We start from the raw sequence: 15491 nt of genomic DNA on the forward strand, positions 1-15491 counted from the left end.
GGGTTTAAAATGGTATGAAAATGTTTGTACTTTTATTCCTGGAAGTCCTGTGTGTCCTTTGATGCCTTTGAAACCCTAAAATAAGAAACAATTTTCCAATTAAATTCACATTTACTTGTAAAGCAGCTTTACAAAATGAAATACCTTCTTGGCTTTTTATTTCTGTATTTGTTTCAGCGGTTGATATTTGTATTCATGCCAACTTGAAAATTAATCAAACAAATGTGACATTTATTACCGGTATTCCTCTAAGTCCAGGTGGGCCAGCTGCCCCTGGTTCACCCTGTATGTATATGAAAAAAGTGAACAGAAAGAGAGAGAGAAGTGCCAAAAGAAAGGGTTGTTGATGACAAAATACCAAACATGTATAATATAGCACAACAATATAATCAATAATAAGAAAGAGATATTATGTGTTGAAGTAACTATAAGTCATCTTTACTGACCCTTAAACCTGGTTTTCCATCTTTGCCATCAAGTCCCTCCATTCCAGGTGGACCCTTTATACAAATGCAATTTTAATGATTAACAAAAAAAATCATGATTGACATTTGGGCAGATTTACTGTAGAATCATGCTTTAAAGACCCCAGTAATTCAGAAGTGGACTGTTGTTGGGACATTACCACTAGTACGGTCTTTAAAAATAAAATTACCCCATTTGACATATTTTTGACAGAAACAGGAAATTTGGGTGAAATATGCCAGCTTGGTATACCAAACAGTGCTTGATTCCTTTATTTAAATCCAGATTATTCTGACACTCACAGGCATGCCTGGAGCTCCAGGTGATCCAGGGCGACCCAAAGGTCCCTGCGGTCCCTCATTTCCAGCACTTCCCTAAGGGAACACAAGCATTAGATTAGTGCTTGCCAGAGAAACATCTACTGTACATTCCATTTGCGTCCAAAGAGTGTTATGTCAGAAAACCTTGACCGCGAGAGATAATGCAGATTAATGTAAATGGTAAGTCATCCATCATATCGTCCCCTTGGAATTATAAGGTTCTATCTAACATTTTTGTCAAAATTGAGTTATTCACATATTCTTACTCTGTGACAACTTATTTACATTATGTGATCTTTTATTTTAAGTTTTGTACATTTTGGGACGTTTTATTAAAAAAACAAAAAGGTTCTATCTACAAAATCGAACTCTGAGTTGGCCCTATAAGGTTCTATCTGCGTGAGCTAATCAGCACTTCGAATGCACAGAAGAGGACCAATCAGGATCAACTTTACTGGGTGGTTTCTCAGACAGGGATTAGTTTAAGCCAGAACTAGAACTTAGTTTCATTAGAAAATATTTAACAAACATGCCTTACTAAAAGTATTAGTTGTGTGCATTTTGAGGCTAAACAAAGGGCACTGATGTATTTTAAGATATGTCAGTGCAAGTTGTTTTCAGTTTTGACAGCTCTTACATTTATTTTATTCTAGGAGTAGTCTAATCCCTGTCCGTAAAACTGTCCCTATATGTGGTGTTGCCGGCTTTGTCCTTGACAACAGGAAAAATCACAGACACACAATATCTGTGAGGATTATGGCACGCAACGCAAAGTTATTAAGAAACCTTAAGATCGACAGCCCGAATTTTAGGCAAGTTCACCCTATTGTAAAATCCAGCTTAAGCTGGTGAGATGGTTTTAGCTGGTCTCCCAGCTTGGTTTTTGCTGGTATTGCTGGTATAGCAAGCTGGTCTAGCTGTGTTTTGGTCATTTTTTTAAGCTGGTCTAGCTGTGTTTTGGTCATTTTTTAAGCTGGTCTAGCTGTGTTTTGGTCACTTTTTAAGATGGTCTAGCTGTGTTTTGGTCACTTTTTAAGCTGGTCTAGCTGTGTTTTGGTCACTTTTTATGCTGGTCTAGCTGTGTTTTGGTCACTTTTTAAGCTGGTCTAGCTGTGTTTTGGTCACTTTTTAAGCTGGTCTAGCTGTGTTTTGGTCACTTTTTAAGCTGGTCTACCTGTGTTTTGGTCACTTTTAAGTTGGTCTAGCTGGACTTATCTGGTCATGCTGGAAGACCAGCTGACCCACCAGCTTGACCAGCTTTGCCGGGCTGGTTGGACCAGCTAGAACCAGCTACCAGCTTATGCTGGTCTTTGCTGGATTTGTCAGTAGGGGCAGTCTTTTTTTAGGTCTTGCTGAGGAGATTGTTTTCATAGTTAGACACCACACTAGCCAGCAGTGCCAGCTTCTTAGTTCCTGATATTAAGAGGCACGCACTAAGATAAAAAATACAGAAAAAACGAACTAACCTATCCTACCCAAAAAAAGTGTGTTTACAGTAAGTTATGATTGTTATGTCAAAATGTAAACATGTGAAAGGTTGTTAAAACAGTTACCTCAGTATTAAAATGATTTCAGAATGATTGTAGCCTGTAGCTGCTCAATCCTACTGAAAAATCCAGCAAAGACCAGCATAAGCTGGTAGCTGGTTTTAGCTGGTTTAAGGTGGCAGTAGCTGGACCAGCTTAAAAAGTGACCAAAACACAGCTAGACCAGCTTACTACACCAGCAATACCTGCTAAAACCAAGCTGGGAGACCTGCTAAAACCAAGTTTTGAGACCAGCTCAGACCAGCTCACCAGCTTATGCTGGTCTTATGTGGATTTTTCAGTAGGGAATGGTATAACATGCTAAAACAAAATTGTCTATTTTGTAATGAACCCGACATATACAGGAGGATGGTAGAGAAACTGAGCCAGAAGAGGGAAGAAGCAATGTTGTAAAGGAGCAATGTAAAATCAGACTTTTAGAGATAAAAAACCTAAAAATAAAAATATTAAATGTCATAGAAAGGATCAAAATGTTACTTTCTAACACATGTTAAAAAATTGTTACAACATTAATTTTATATTTAATGTTTAAACAATGTTTTGGCAGATAGAACCTTATAATTCTTAGCGAAAAGTGTTGTTTTAGAATTAGAAGGTTCTATCTGCATTTGACCCCTTCCAAAAATCAACATTTAGAAATTTGAGAGGATTTTGATATTGTATATTTAGAATGCATTTAGGGTCCCTGTTATTTTCATGTTTGAAAGAAACTTCTTCCCCATGTAAGTTTTCCTATATGTAATGCAAAAACTTTGAAGCTCAATATCTCAAAACTGCTCAGAACGCAGATAGAACCTTATAATTCCAATGGGACGATATGTCACTGTTCATATCGTATGAGAGTTTATTTCCAGCATGAGAGATGAATGTCACCTATGTGGTATAATTTCATTCATCACATCATGTTTATCTGTCACTTCCCTTCTCTCCCGGTGGTCCTGAAGGGCCCGAGGTTCCTGCTTTTCCTGGAAACCCTGGAGGCCCCTAGAGACACGACAGCAAAATTAAGAGAGATCTGATGTGTTCCAGTAAACAACAATTAGTGGATCCAGAGATGAGGGATTTTAGACTACATGAATTTATATTAATATAATCCTTAAATGAGATGACCGCAAACTAGTTTGGCTTGTGCACGAGACCCGACTCAAGATTTAATTGATCCCAAAGGACTACTAATTACCGAATCTATAATAAAGCAGGGGCAAGGTCACATAACGGTTTGGGGATAATGAGAAAATAGAAAACAAATAAACTGCCTTTTACCACACACAGCTCAAATAATGGCATTTCATGCAACTTTTGTTGTATATCCAGATCTCGGATTTTGACATTTTGGATATATGGTTAATTAGCCTATGATGAATCAGTATTGGTAAAGTTCATACCACACTACTTTTGTGCACAAGTTTTAACCTTTGTCTTATTCATATGCCAGGTAAGTGAATAAATATATTCCTAACTACAGTGCATTGAACCCATATATTTAATTTCATCACTTTATTCTACATTTTTATAGTACACTTATGCAACTTGCAGATGCTTTTATCCAAGGCTACTTACAAGGTAGAAATACATTTTATCAGTATATGTGTTCCCTGGGAATCAAATCTATTAGCATTTGCACTGCTAACACAATACTGTTTTTCAGCACTGTGCAGATTACTTGGCCATACATATGTACACTAGATGTCGCCTTGGCTACTGCAGTTCATTGGAACGAAGCCGCCATCTTGAAACACGGGAGCCCTGCATCAGCATAGGCAATGGTGTAACGGAAATCAAATAACCATAAATCGTCTTTTCTGGGTTTTCTTTTGGTTTGTTCCAACAGTCAGACATGTATTTAGCATTGAGTCCAGAAAAAAATTTAAGTTTAATATTTTGAAAATCTACTTTTCTAACTATAATGCATAGTGCTAGTAGCCCTAACATCCATATGCAGCACAAAAGTTCGGCATCATCCATGAATTTGAAGTACAGGCGGAGATAGCAGCATTACCTAGCTACTTCCTATGACAAGACCCCTGTTCCAAGATGGCGGCGGTTTTGACGCATGCTTAGAACCCCAAGGCGACATCTAGTGTATATATCTATGTCACTTGGCCAGCACAGTTTTGTCTATTGTTGTAAATTTCTCTCTTTCACCTATAACATGGTCATTACAAAAAGTAAGCAACGAGTGTCTCCTACAGGCTAGATAAAGACACAAACATTATATTATTTATAATGTTAAATAATAATGTTGTATATGTCCACCGTCTTTACCCAGGTCCCTCACTTGAAGATTTTTAGCCTTCTCACTATAATAGAAATAAGGTGGACTTATGGTGGTGTAGACTGCAATGTGAACTGTCAACGGTTTGAAGATACAGTATCTCATGTTTATAACTATTTAAAGTGATCCCTAATATATAATGGTCACTAAGCTCCCACCTGTGATCCTGGAAATCCTTGGGTTCCTTGGAAGCCCTACATAAGACAAAGAGAAAACTGCCACTATATGCACAGTAACCACAGCAACACAATGAATATTCAACGTTGTAAATATTTATCGTCCAGGAATCATAAGTATATGTTTGAACATTTCTCACATCTTCGGCTTGTACTTTTCAGAAAACAAGCTTGAGAATATGAGAATATGGTTTCAAGAGATATGGAAACATGGGAAGTGTTGTGTTAAGCAATATGAATGACATTCTTTCATACCTGATCGCCCTTTGGTCCCACGGCTCCCAGAGTTCCAGCTTCCCCTTTAGGACCCTGGCAGTCGAGAAAACGTTATGTTGTTTAACATAATAAATTGCAACAATTTTTTTAGGTATTTCTACAAGATGTTTGATGCTTGCTTCTCTCATCTGAGAGTTATTACTCACAAAGGCAGCACAAAAAGACATCTAGCTACCAACTAGACATATACTGTGCATGATTATCAGCAAGACAGGCATAAGAGATTGTCTTGGGACAAACAAGGATAAAGAAGAATAACAGAACTGCAGTGTTGTTGAGAGTGTATATCAATTTTAGGCAAGAGTCGATATATATGTGAAGTAAAAATAATAGCTGTATTAAAACAGAATGTTAACTCACTGCCGGTCCAGCTGGTCCTTGATATCCTGGAGATCCTGGCGGGCCCTATACAAAAACAAAAGTAAAAGTTTTAAAAGTCATTTGAAGAGTTTGTGTGAATATATATACAGTAACTGTAGCATTACTCACCGATTCTCCCTTCTGTCCAGCTGTGCCAGGACTGCCACGCTCTCCTTTCAGTCCCTGAAAAAAAAAAATATATATCTGAACATGCTAATCAAACATTTAGCAGTTACAGTACACCGGATGGGTCTTATCCTTATGAGTCACATTGTAACAATGCATCTTTGCTTTTTTCACTGTATATAATTGAATCTATTTAGACATTTATGAGAGACAAATATCACTTACAGGCATTCCAGGTGCTCCCATAGCTCCTGAATAGCCTGGGTTTCCTGGAGGACCCTAGTGGAAATGCAAACATCTACTTTATAAAACAGTAACCTGAAACATACTTTACTTAAAAATAAGACCTTTGACTCACCTGTTCACCTTTTAGTCCTGGAAGCCCATCCGTTCCTCTCTGACCTTGCTGTCCCTATGGTTAAAAATATAGTAACAGAAAATTGCATATACCTGTATAAACATTTTAATACAGTATACATCATATGCCAAATACACAAGACAGTTTGGAAAAAAATGTCTTCCATCTGCCTTGCACTTTAGATACAGTTTCTGTGAGTTTAGTAGCAATATCCTAATAGTTTATACAGCGAACACCAGCTTTGCATTCACTTCCTAAGTGACGATGAAAAATAAGGGGGTGACTAATCCCCCATTTGTATTCCAGAAAACCAGATAAATGATGCAGGGTTATTGCCTTTATTATTTTTATTGTTGTGATGCGAAGTCTACCTATTTATTGGATGCGTAATGAGAAAGGTGCACCTGAGCTGAATCTCAGATTGGATAATCTATCAGTAAAAACCCTTTGCATTCATACATCACTTCGTTTTTTAACTACCTATAGCTAAATGGGCTCTGAGGTAAAACAATGTTCAGCTCTAAAGGGCCTGTAAATTTTCTGAGGACACTTTATTGAGCAAGGTCAAAAACAAGTGAATTGCAATGGCATAAAGCATTTCTCTTAGGACAAATAAAAGCATATAAATTATATTAAAGTAAGGCACTGTGTCTTTAACTTTTTTTTTTGTCTTAGCAATCCTTTGTTGAGAGACAGCAAAGTTATTTGTTGTATAAAACTGAGCATTTCATTTTAAGCGTGGCCTATTGGAACAAGCACAGTGGATTCAAAAAGTCTACACACCACTGTAAAACTCGCAGGTTTTGTGATTAAAAAATTAAACCATCATATTGGAACCTGTTCCACCTTTATTCCAAAATTCCAACCTATTTATAACAACAAGAATCTTTTTGTGGTGAAAAAATAGCAAGCAAAAATTTTACAATAACCAGGTTGCAAGTGTGCACACGTGAACCAAACTTAAAGTCAGCATGTAACGGAAGTAGGGGTTGTTTTTGTATCATGACGCATATTCGAGTGAAACAGCTTCTGAAATTATAAAAAATGTTGGGACGTGAACCCGACGTTACAGCTTGACATCAGTCTGACATTGGTTTTTGACACTAACCCGATGTAAGAGCTTGACGTTATAGTCCTACGTTGGTTCTTAAAGGAATAGTCCATTTTCTTAAAAGAAAAATTCAGATAATTTACTCACCACCATGTCATCCAAAATGTTGATGTCTTTCTTTGTTCAGTCGAGAAGAAATTATGTTTTTTGAGGAAAACATTGCAGGATTTTTCTCATTTTAATGGACTTTAATAGACACCAACACTTAACAGTTTTTATCAACGGAGTTTCAAAGGACTATAAACGATCCCAAACGAGGCATCAGGGTCTTATCTAGTGAAACGATTGTCATTTTTGACAAGAAAAATTATATAAAAATATACACTTTTAAACCACAACTTCTCGTCCAGGTCCGGTCGTGATGCGCCAGCGCAACCTCACGCAATACGTCAAGACGTCAAGAGGTCACAGAGGACGAACGCGAAACTCCACCCCAGTGTTTACAAGTGTGGAGAAAAAGGACCACTCCGACGTTGTTGTACGTGGAATGATACTAATAAATGTCTTTGTGTCAGTTTATTGTTTAAAATGGTCCGCAAATAAGCGTTTCATATATGTAACACGTGAGCTCTCTACGTCACTACCGAGGGGCAACCTTCCGATCTCTATAATGAAGCCAACACGGAAGTGACTTAAACTGCAAATCATCGACTGGCCGCTTGAGGCTGGCTCCAAAAGGGAGTCAATTCCCATAGACTCCCATGTTAAAAATGGCCAACTTTACAGTAGAAAATAATATGTTTACAGCCTGGTACAAAAAGTGTTTTTGGCCTCTATAGCTAATTTTGCCCTTCATGACAACTGTGAGGGGGGTGAATTTTTTTGTAACTCATCCGTTTAGATTATATTAAGCCTTAAACTTCTGCGTGGTTTCACCTCAGCTTCACCCATGTCCCGCCTCTTTACCCATTTTCGGTTTTCCGCGAGTAATTCCAAGATGGCGACGGCAGGCAACGGCTACTTTAAGCTTCAAAAGTGACCTTCACAAACCAATGGGTGACGTCACGGACACTACGTCCATATTTTTTACGGTCTATGGTCACTCGGCATTTACGTGAGGTTGCGCTGGGCCGGACCTAGACAAAAAGCTGCGGTCCAAAAGTGCATCCTTTTTTCCTGTCAAAAATGACAATCGCCTCGCCAGACAAGACCCCCATGCCTCGCCTGGGAGCGTTGACTATTCCTTTAACAGCTTGGCGTCAGTCTGACGTTAATATGAGGTCAATCTGACGTAACAACTTGATGTCCGATGTTGATTTTTGACGTCAACCTGATGTAATAGCTGGATGTCAGTCTGGCGTTTGCTTCTAATATAATAAATTTTTTTGCAAATGCGTATGGATCTGATAAAAAAAAATCCTTGTTCATGTTCTGACATGCAGTATTTTAACATTATCCCTATAATTGTTCATTACCCCTTTAAATATGAAAAACCATCCCTTCATTGGCCGGCAATAACCACCTCCAGTATTATTCTCTTGAATCTGGCTAACTGAACTACTTAACAGTTATATATCCTCCTATTAGCAGATCAATTCCACAGAAAATGTCTACTTGGAAAACGTCAGTCTACAGTAAATCTTTATTTTCTGTTGTTCTGTGCTAACAGGAAAAGAAAAAACTGGTAAGTGAGAAAAAAAATCAACATCGCTGATTTTGTCGTTTCAAATTGATTCCATTGAAGTAAATTAAAGAGTCAGATAAAGCTCACGAAGCATAAACCTGCACCGCATTAAAATAAAATCCATTCTGGCTCAATCTCAATTCATGCCGTTCACCGCGGTGGAAAATAACCTGTCAGCCCGGCATACGCAATGGTCTCACTAATGTAGCTATGGAAAGGTAATTGAACAAGCACCATAACAGTATAGTTTTATTTTTCTGACACTGCATTCATTAAAGCGCATGGGGGAAATGGGGTGATGTCCTGGGGTAATTAAACATCTCTTCTATGTGTTTGTGTGATATCGAGAGCTGGTGTGTTGTGACTTACAGGCAAGCCAGGGGGCCCTTGAGGACCAGGGAACCCGATATTGCCCTGTGGAGGAGAGGTGATAAGACAGCAACAATTAAAAACATGGGTCTTAATAATGGTAGGAAAACAAGATAAAAAATTTTAAATAGCAAATAAAGGCAATGAGACCCTGTAAACAGCACATTGTGCGTTTACAATGAACCCTATAGTCGGCACACATGTTTTAACTTAGCACAAAGCCTTAACTCTGATTTCCATCCTTTGCTGGACTCTGCTCATTGGTTACAGTCCCTCACTTAGACAAGCTAATGGTTTATGTTAACACCAAGATTTATCATGAAATGAGCCCAATAGGAGCAGAAAAATAACAGATATCATTCTTACTAAGTGAAGAGTAAAATTGAAAAAAAAAACTTTTACAATACACACCATAAAAATATTATAAAAACCAGAGAATAAATCAAGTGAAAAGCATAATATGATGATATTAGGATTGGTCAGTAATGTTTTTAAGGTGGGATTTGAAAAGGAAGCGTCAAATAAGTCAGGCATATTTTGAAAGTCTCTAGTTCTTAGCTACACCTGTAGGGGGCTCTCTAACTTCACAGCAAAGATTAATGGTCTGTTTTTTCTTGGACGTCTAGACCTAATTGAAAACATTGAACCTAAAACAAAACAGACCACACAAACAAACATCGCACTATGGGACTAAATGCTAATGACTAAATCAAGCCATGCAGAACAGCCCACCATATGCTGCACTTAAAACAAGGGCTCCGCACTAAGCTTTGAAACTATATGATGTGAACTGTGCTTTGAAAGCCATCTGAGGTCACTCACGTTTCTGGGAGAGGGCAAAAATGGGAATCCTGCCAGTACAGTAACTGCCTCTTAGTAGAGGATCTGAAACGTAACAAAACACAAACTTACCGGGTTTCCAGGAAGACCGGCAGGCCCTCGCTCACCTCTGGAGCCCTAGAGTAAAAAACAGACAAACATTTCAAGTTAAAAATTTTACTAAACAAAATACATAAACAGTGGGATATGGACAAATGGGAAATACATATTTTGGAGCCATTTGCAGTTTATCAGTGACATACATTTACATATAATGCCACATACATTTACTTTGTGCGAGTACAAGATACCTCAATCAAGAGCACTTGTGTTTGTAAATGTATGAGTGAAGCCAAAACATTTAGATCGCCCCCTGGTGGCTGGCTGCAGTATAAGTAATAAACCCCACCCTCAGCATGTAAACAAATAAGATGTGAGCCAAGTCAGAATGTAACGGAAGTAGGGATTGTTTTCGTTTTTGAATCATGACGCATATTCAAGTGAAACAGCTTCTGAAATTATAAAAAATGTTGGGCGGGACTTGATTTTGTCCATTGAGAAATGATTGCATCATTGGAAGTTGGGACATGTGGCTAACTGCTTATAGCACCATGATGTAATGAAATGGGTTTACTCGGTTTAAGGCTAAAAAACATTATATTCCACATATTGTACATTATTGTTGCTCCTCTTTTTACCAAGCTCATCGTTCTGAAAAGAGTGGTGTGCTCTGATTGGCCAGCAATCAGGTGCATTGTGATTGGTCGAATACCTCAAGCGTGTGACAGAAATGTTATGCCCCTTACCATATTTGGAATATCACTATTACTACAGCGAGTATAAAAGTTCCCACACAGTGACGTACATATGTGTGGTTGTTTCCAGGGTAATAATCAAGGACTTTGCTGTCGTAACATGGCTGCAGCAGGGGCAATGATATTATGGAGCACCCCCAAAATAGTCCCCTTGGTAACTTTCAATAGCAGGGGACTATTTTCGGGCATTGCGTAATATCATTGCACCTGCTGCAGCCATGGTACGGCAGTAAAGTCCTTGATTATTATGCCGGAATGAGAATATAATTGCTAGCCATATTGGCCTAGAAAATCACAACTTTTAATTTTTCGTCGGTCTTAGAACACGATGTAACTACAGAAGAGTCAAGTTTTAAATAAGAAAAAAATCGAAACCCTTTGATTATTTTTTAGCGCGATGCTAACGGTCTAATCAGATTCAATGGATTGTGCTAAGCTATGCTAAAAGTGGTACCGCCAGACCCGGAGATCAGCTGAATGGATTCCAAAACGGTAAAAATAAAATGTTTAACTCTAGGGGAGCTGGAAAATGAGCCTATTTTCAAAAAAAAGTGGAGTGTCCCAAAGACAAAGGAAAACATGAAATCCCTAGCTGTTACTGGGGCCGTACCCTTTCAAAAGTACACTTTTGCACATAAAGAGTTCATATTTGTACATATTTTTACCAAAGTATACACAACCTAAACATTAGGACCTTTTTAAAGGGTACTACGCCAGTGACAGCTTTAAGGGCGAAAAAATAGCTGTGCCTGAAACCGTTCCCTCGTTCACTATTCCCTATATGGGGAATGACAATCAAGTCCACTATATGGGGAAGAAGCAAATGAAAATGTGTGAGCGATTTCGGACAGTTACGTAAATACCATGCGTCAGAGAGATGTCCCAGAGGTTTGTCATAAACCCTTACACCTGTGTGGCTTTATTGATTGTACTGTGAAATGGTAAAGTCTATCTTACTGTTTTACACATTTGTCATGTTTATTGTATTAGTTGATAATAAAGAGAGGAAAACAACTGCTTATCATATTTATTTATTTACTGCTGTTTATTTATTGTTAACTAAAAATGTGTATAACATGTTAAATAAAATATATTGCAATTATTTTCAATTTGTTTATTTTCAAAAAGTAGAAAATAACTGCCAAGAACTAACAAAAGTGTATAAACGTAAATTTTTTGTGTTTACTGTCGTTGATTCCAGTTACGCGTCTCGCGTTGTATCATGGGAAATATGAGTGAGCGAGTGAACATCGAATGTTCCCCTAAAAATCAGAGTGCACTGTGGGTAAAAGTAGTAAGCGAGTGTAGGGAATGAAGTTGTTCACTCAGGTTTCGTGACCATGCTGGAACTCGCCCTGTTGAGTGGCAAACAAAATGGCTGGTTTTCATAGCGGGTGCTGCGAAAATGCCAGTAAAACTGACTATTATCAGCTTAAATAGAATTTAGGTGGACTTGATAGCAGAGGTGGACAATACTTAGTTACATTAGTCACATTTTCCGAGCACCTGTGCTTTATTAGGTTGTTTGTATTGGGAAAATGTTTACTTCACTACATTCTAAAGCATAGAATCTTACTGTGTATTCTTTAATATTGCATTTAAAATTTATTTAATACCTAATTACATTTAAATTGTGTACTTTTTCTTGAGTAAAAGTACGTTATTGTACTTAAATGTTAAATGTAAAACAAAAACGTATATTTATGAAATGTAATAGAGTAGAAATTATGACAATATGCTTTGGAATGTATGTTTTCCAAAGAAAAACACGGATAAAATAAAAATACTTGAAAAAATAAGTTTAAGTAGAAAGTAAAAACTCTGCTTGATAGTGACCCTAGCAACTTATCAATCCACCTGTGGTCTGTGGACGTTGGCATGAACAATCAATTTACTTCTCCTTTCAGTGTTTTTTGTCAGTCTGTAAAACGATAGCTCAGAATGCTTGTTAATCTGTTAGTACAGTCTATCGCACAACAGCTTTTTCCCATTTCTACGCGTTTTCACCATGTTTTCACCAATGTCACGCTGTACTCAAATGCTGCCGCTCTGTCTTTTGCCACTCACTGGGCGTAACCGCAGTCCTTCTTGTCGATGGTGACGTCATGTGCATACCCTCTATAGTGCACTATATAGTGGATAGGGAGCGGTTTCGGACACAGCTAATGATTGGGGTTTGAGTTAAGGATAAGTTGGGATTTCTTTGACTAAAATGTTGATCCAGGATATCTTACTTTGTGAAATCACGGCGACCTTTATCTGACAGTGTACTAACTTTACAAAATGAATTTTCTCTTACCGGCTCTCCTCTATCGCCTGGAGTTCCTGGGTTACCGGGTATCCCTGGTGTACCAGTACACTGATTACCTGTCTAAAAACAATGAGCAAAAGGGAGGTGTTACAATCATGCAGTTCCTGCACAATTTGAAAATAAATACATACATAAGGACATATATATGCAAAGAGTTTTATTTTGCATAAAAGAAACTGCTTAGACATTGCTCTTTATTTACTCAGAAGACTTATGGTGATCTCATGAGTTATGTTTTGTTTCTTTCCCTTTTTCTAACTTCCTGTTTCTCATAAGCTTCTCCTAAAGTAGGTAAGAAAATAGGTAATAGGTAATTCTTGACTTCCAATAAGATATACAATTAAAGTGGATAGCATAGCTCAGACTTTAATATTTCTGCAAATCGGAGCACAATGTGAGATGTTTCTTGTCTATTTCTTTGGATGAAAAATATGAGAAGAATGAAACTTCAGCCAGAAGTATCAGTTTGCTCCCCACCAAATCTCAGGGCTGTCTAGGAGACTCTTATTTATGATGCGGCTTTCCTATGGGGATGTAAGCAAAGAATCGATCGCTCCACAAACTTACAGGCCCACGTGGTGGCTCCTCCCTTTGCAGCTGCTCTAGACACTGTAAAAGTAGAGGTGTTTACGAAACTGTGCATTCTAACAGCTCTATACTGTATGTTTAAAGGGACACTGCGGCATTTAAAAAGCATACATACAAGTAATGAACAACATTAAGTTGCTGTCACCAACCCAGACCTTTGTTTATTTAACAGCAATTACATCATTCATCATTCATGGCTCTCACCCGCTCGCATCCTTCAATGGGCACAACGCCAGGCTTGCCCTGATCTCCCTTCTCTCCCTTAGCTCCAACATTGCCGGGCACACCTGGTAGACCCTTTGAAGAGTAATGCGGTACAGTACGTTTCACTACCATAGTTTGTGCAACATGATCTCACAAAGTTCCGTTGTATAGTCACGGAATATTTTGCTCATTTATCCGTGTCATTGTCACGGATCTCCGCATTTTCCCATGGCCGTACCACAGACTTTCTTTTCTGTGTCATTGTCAGGAATTGGTTACTCAACTGCTTTTTCCTATTTTCAAACCATTGTTGCTTCGGTTTAGGGTTAGATTTGGTTAGGATGTCACTTTAAGTATTGGTTTATACATTTTTTTCCTATTTTTTTTCTATTTTCACATTTTTAAAACATTGTCGCCTGGCGTTAAGGTTAAAGTTGGGTTTGGGTAAGGATGTCATTTTATGTAAATCTAACCCTAAACCGAAGCGACAATGGTAAGAAAATAGGACAAAACAGGAAAAGTTGCGGAGATCCGTGACACGGGTACATGAGCAAAACATCCCGCGACTACACCACGGAAATTCGTGAGATCAGGTTGGTTTGTGATTAAACCCTAGTAATCACAAAGTCAAACATAGTTTTACAGCAGTTAAATATGGTAATTTATGCAAAACCATGATGCTGCAATGCTATCTCACGAGAAATCTACATAGTTTATGAGTTGGCTAATTCGCATTAATTTATAAAACCAATTCGTAAGTTTTTGTACGATTTACCTTGACCCCTATGACGTTGGGGTTAGGTTTTGTTGTTGTTCTTTTCATGAGAATCGTACATTTTTGCACGTTCATAAGAAATAGCTAACTCGTAAAATATGCAAAAATTCTTCCCTGCTAACAAAAAACAATAGACACCATCACAGAAATTCTAATGGTTTTATTGGGAATTTTATTGGTTCTAATGAAATATGGCCCAAAACACACTGTATTGGTTTTTGTTGGTCTCTAATGGTATATATTGGTTCTATGTATTGGTTCTAATGGAATATGGCCCAAAACACACTACAGTGTATTGGTTTTTGTTGGTCTCTAATGGTATATATTGGTTCTATGTATTGGTTCTAATGGAATATGGCCCATAACACACTACAGTGTAGTGGTTTTAATGGTAAAAGCTAATGGTCCCTATTGATATTTTAATGGAAACCGTTAGAATTTTCTGTAATGGTTTTATTGTTTTTTTTTTCAGCAGGGTTGTGAGATCAAGCTGGATAACCAGAACATTAACCATGTTTTTTATTAAACCACAGTAACCACAAAATTAGCAATGGTTAAAAAATGAACAGTAACCATTGACACACCATATGTGTGTTATTAGTACCATAGTTTAACTATGGTAATTTACGTAAAACCATACAAACCAAAACATAAACCATATTTTAGTCATTGTTAAAAATTATAGCCATGGTTTTACTACAGTAACGGTCAACGTGTACAGTTTTACAAAATAGGCTTGGAACGGCTGTTTTTGCACTACAACATACACTAATGTGTGCTTGTCTACACAGTGCACATCACATAAGCAGAACAAAGTGTTTCTTCGCACATGCATACTAATAAGCCACAGAGAAAGAGAGAGGTCAAACATCTATACTGTAGCAGCATGTATACAGTAGATACGCATGTACGATAGAAGCTATGCTTACCTGTTCTGGCAGGGCTGCGTCTCGAGGAAAAGAAATAATGTGC

At 37.8% G+C, this 15491-nt stretch overlaps 1 protein-coding gene across 5 annotated transcripts in view; it reads right to left on the reverse strand.

The window, feature by feature from the left end:
* Nucleotides 1-15491, reverse strand: part of col16a1 (collagen, type XVI, alpha 1) — a 120807-nt gene that overhangs the window by 6676 nt on the left and 98640 nt on the right. For 4 of the 5 annotated variants that reach the window (XM_073858263.1, XM_073858261.1, XM_073858265.1 and 1 more), the window contains 17 exons: nucleotides 15449-15490; nucleotides 13745-13837; nucleotides 13520-13561; nucleotides 12941-13012; nucleotides 9920-9964; nucleotides 9008-9052; nucleotides 5904-5957; nucleotides 5771-5824; nucleotides 5549-5602; nucleotides 5420-5464; nucleotides 5039-5092; nucleotides 4766-4801; nucleotides 3247-3316; nucleotides 768-832; nucleotides 447-500; nucleotides 239-283; nucleotides 31-75 (listed from right to left, as the gene is read on the reverse strand). In XM_073858263.1, the coding sequence (XP_073714364.1) occupies nucleotides 31-75; nucleotides 239-283; nucleotides 447-500; nucleotides 768-832; nucleotides 3247-3316; nucleotides 4766-4801; nucleotides 5039-5092; nucleotides 5420-5464; nucleotides 5549-5602; nucleotides 5771-5824; nucleotides 5904-5957; nucleotides 9008-9052; nucleotides 9920-9964; nucleotides 12941-13012; nucleotides 13520-13561; nucleotides 13745-13837; nucleotides 15449-15490 (915 nt within the window). The remainder of the gene's footprint in view (nucleotides 1-30; nucleotides 76-238; nucleotides 284-446; nucleotides 501-767; nucleotides 833-3246; nucleotides 3317-4765; nucleotides 4802-5038; nucleotides 5093-5419; nucleotides 5465-5548; nucleotides 5603-5770; nucleotides 5825-5903; nucleotides 5958-9007; nucleotides 9053-9919; nucleotides 9965-12940; nucleotides 13013-13519; nucleotides 13562-13744; nucleotides 13838-15448; nucleotide 15491) is intronic. The other variant, XM_073858264.1, reaches the window with a different exon arrangement.

This window comes from Misgurnus anguillicaudatus, chromosome 20, assembly GCF_027580225.2.
Source record: "Misgurnus anguillicaudatus chromosome 20, ASM2758022v2, whole genome shotgun sequence".
Lineage (NCBI taxonomy): Eukaryota > Metazoa > Chordata > Actinopteri > Cypriniformes > Cobitidae > Misgurnus > Misgurnus anguillicaudatus.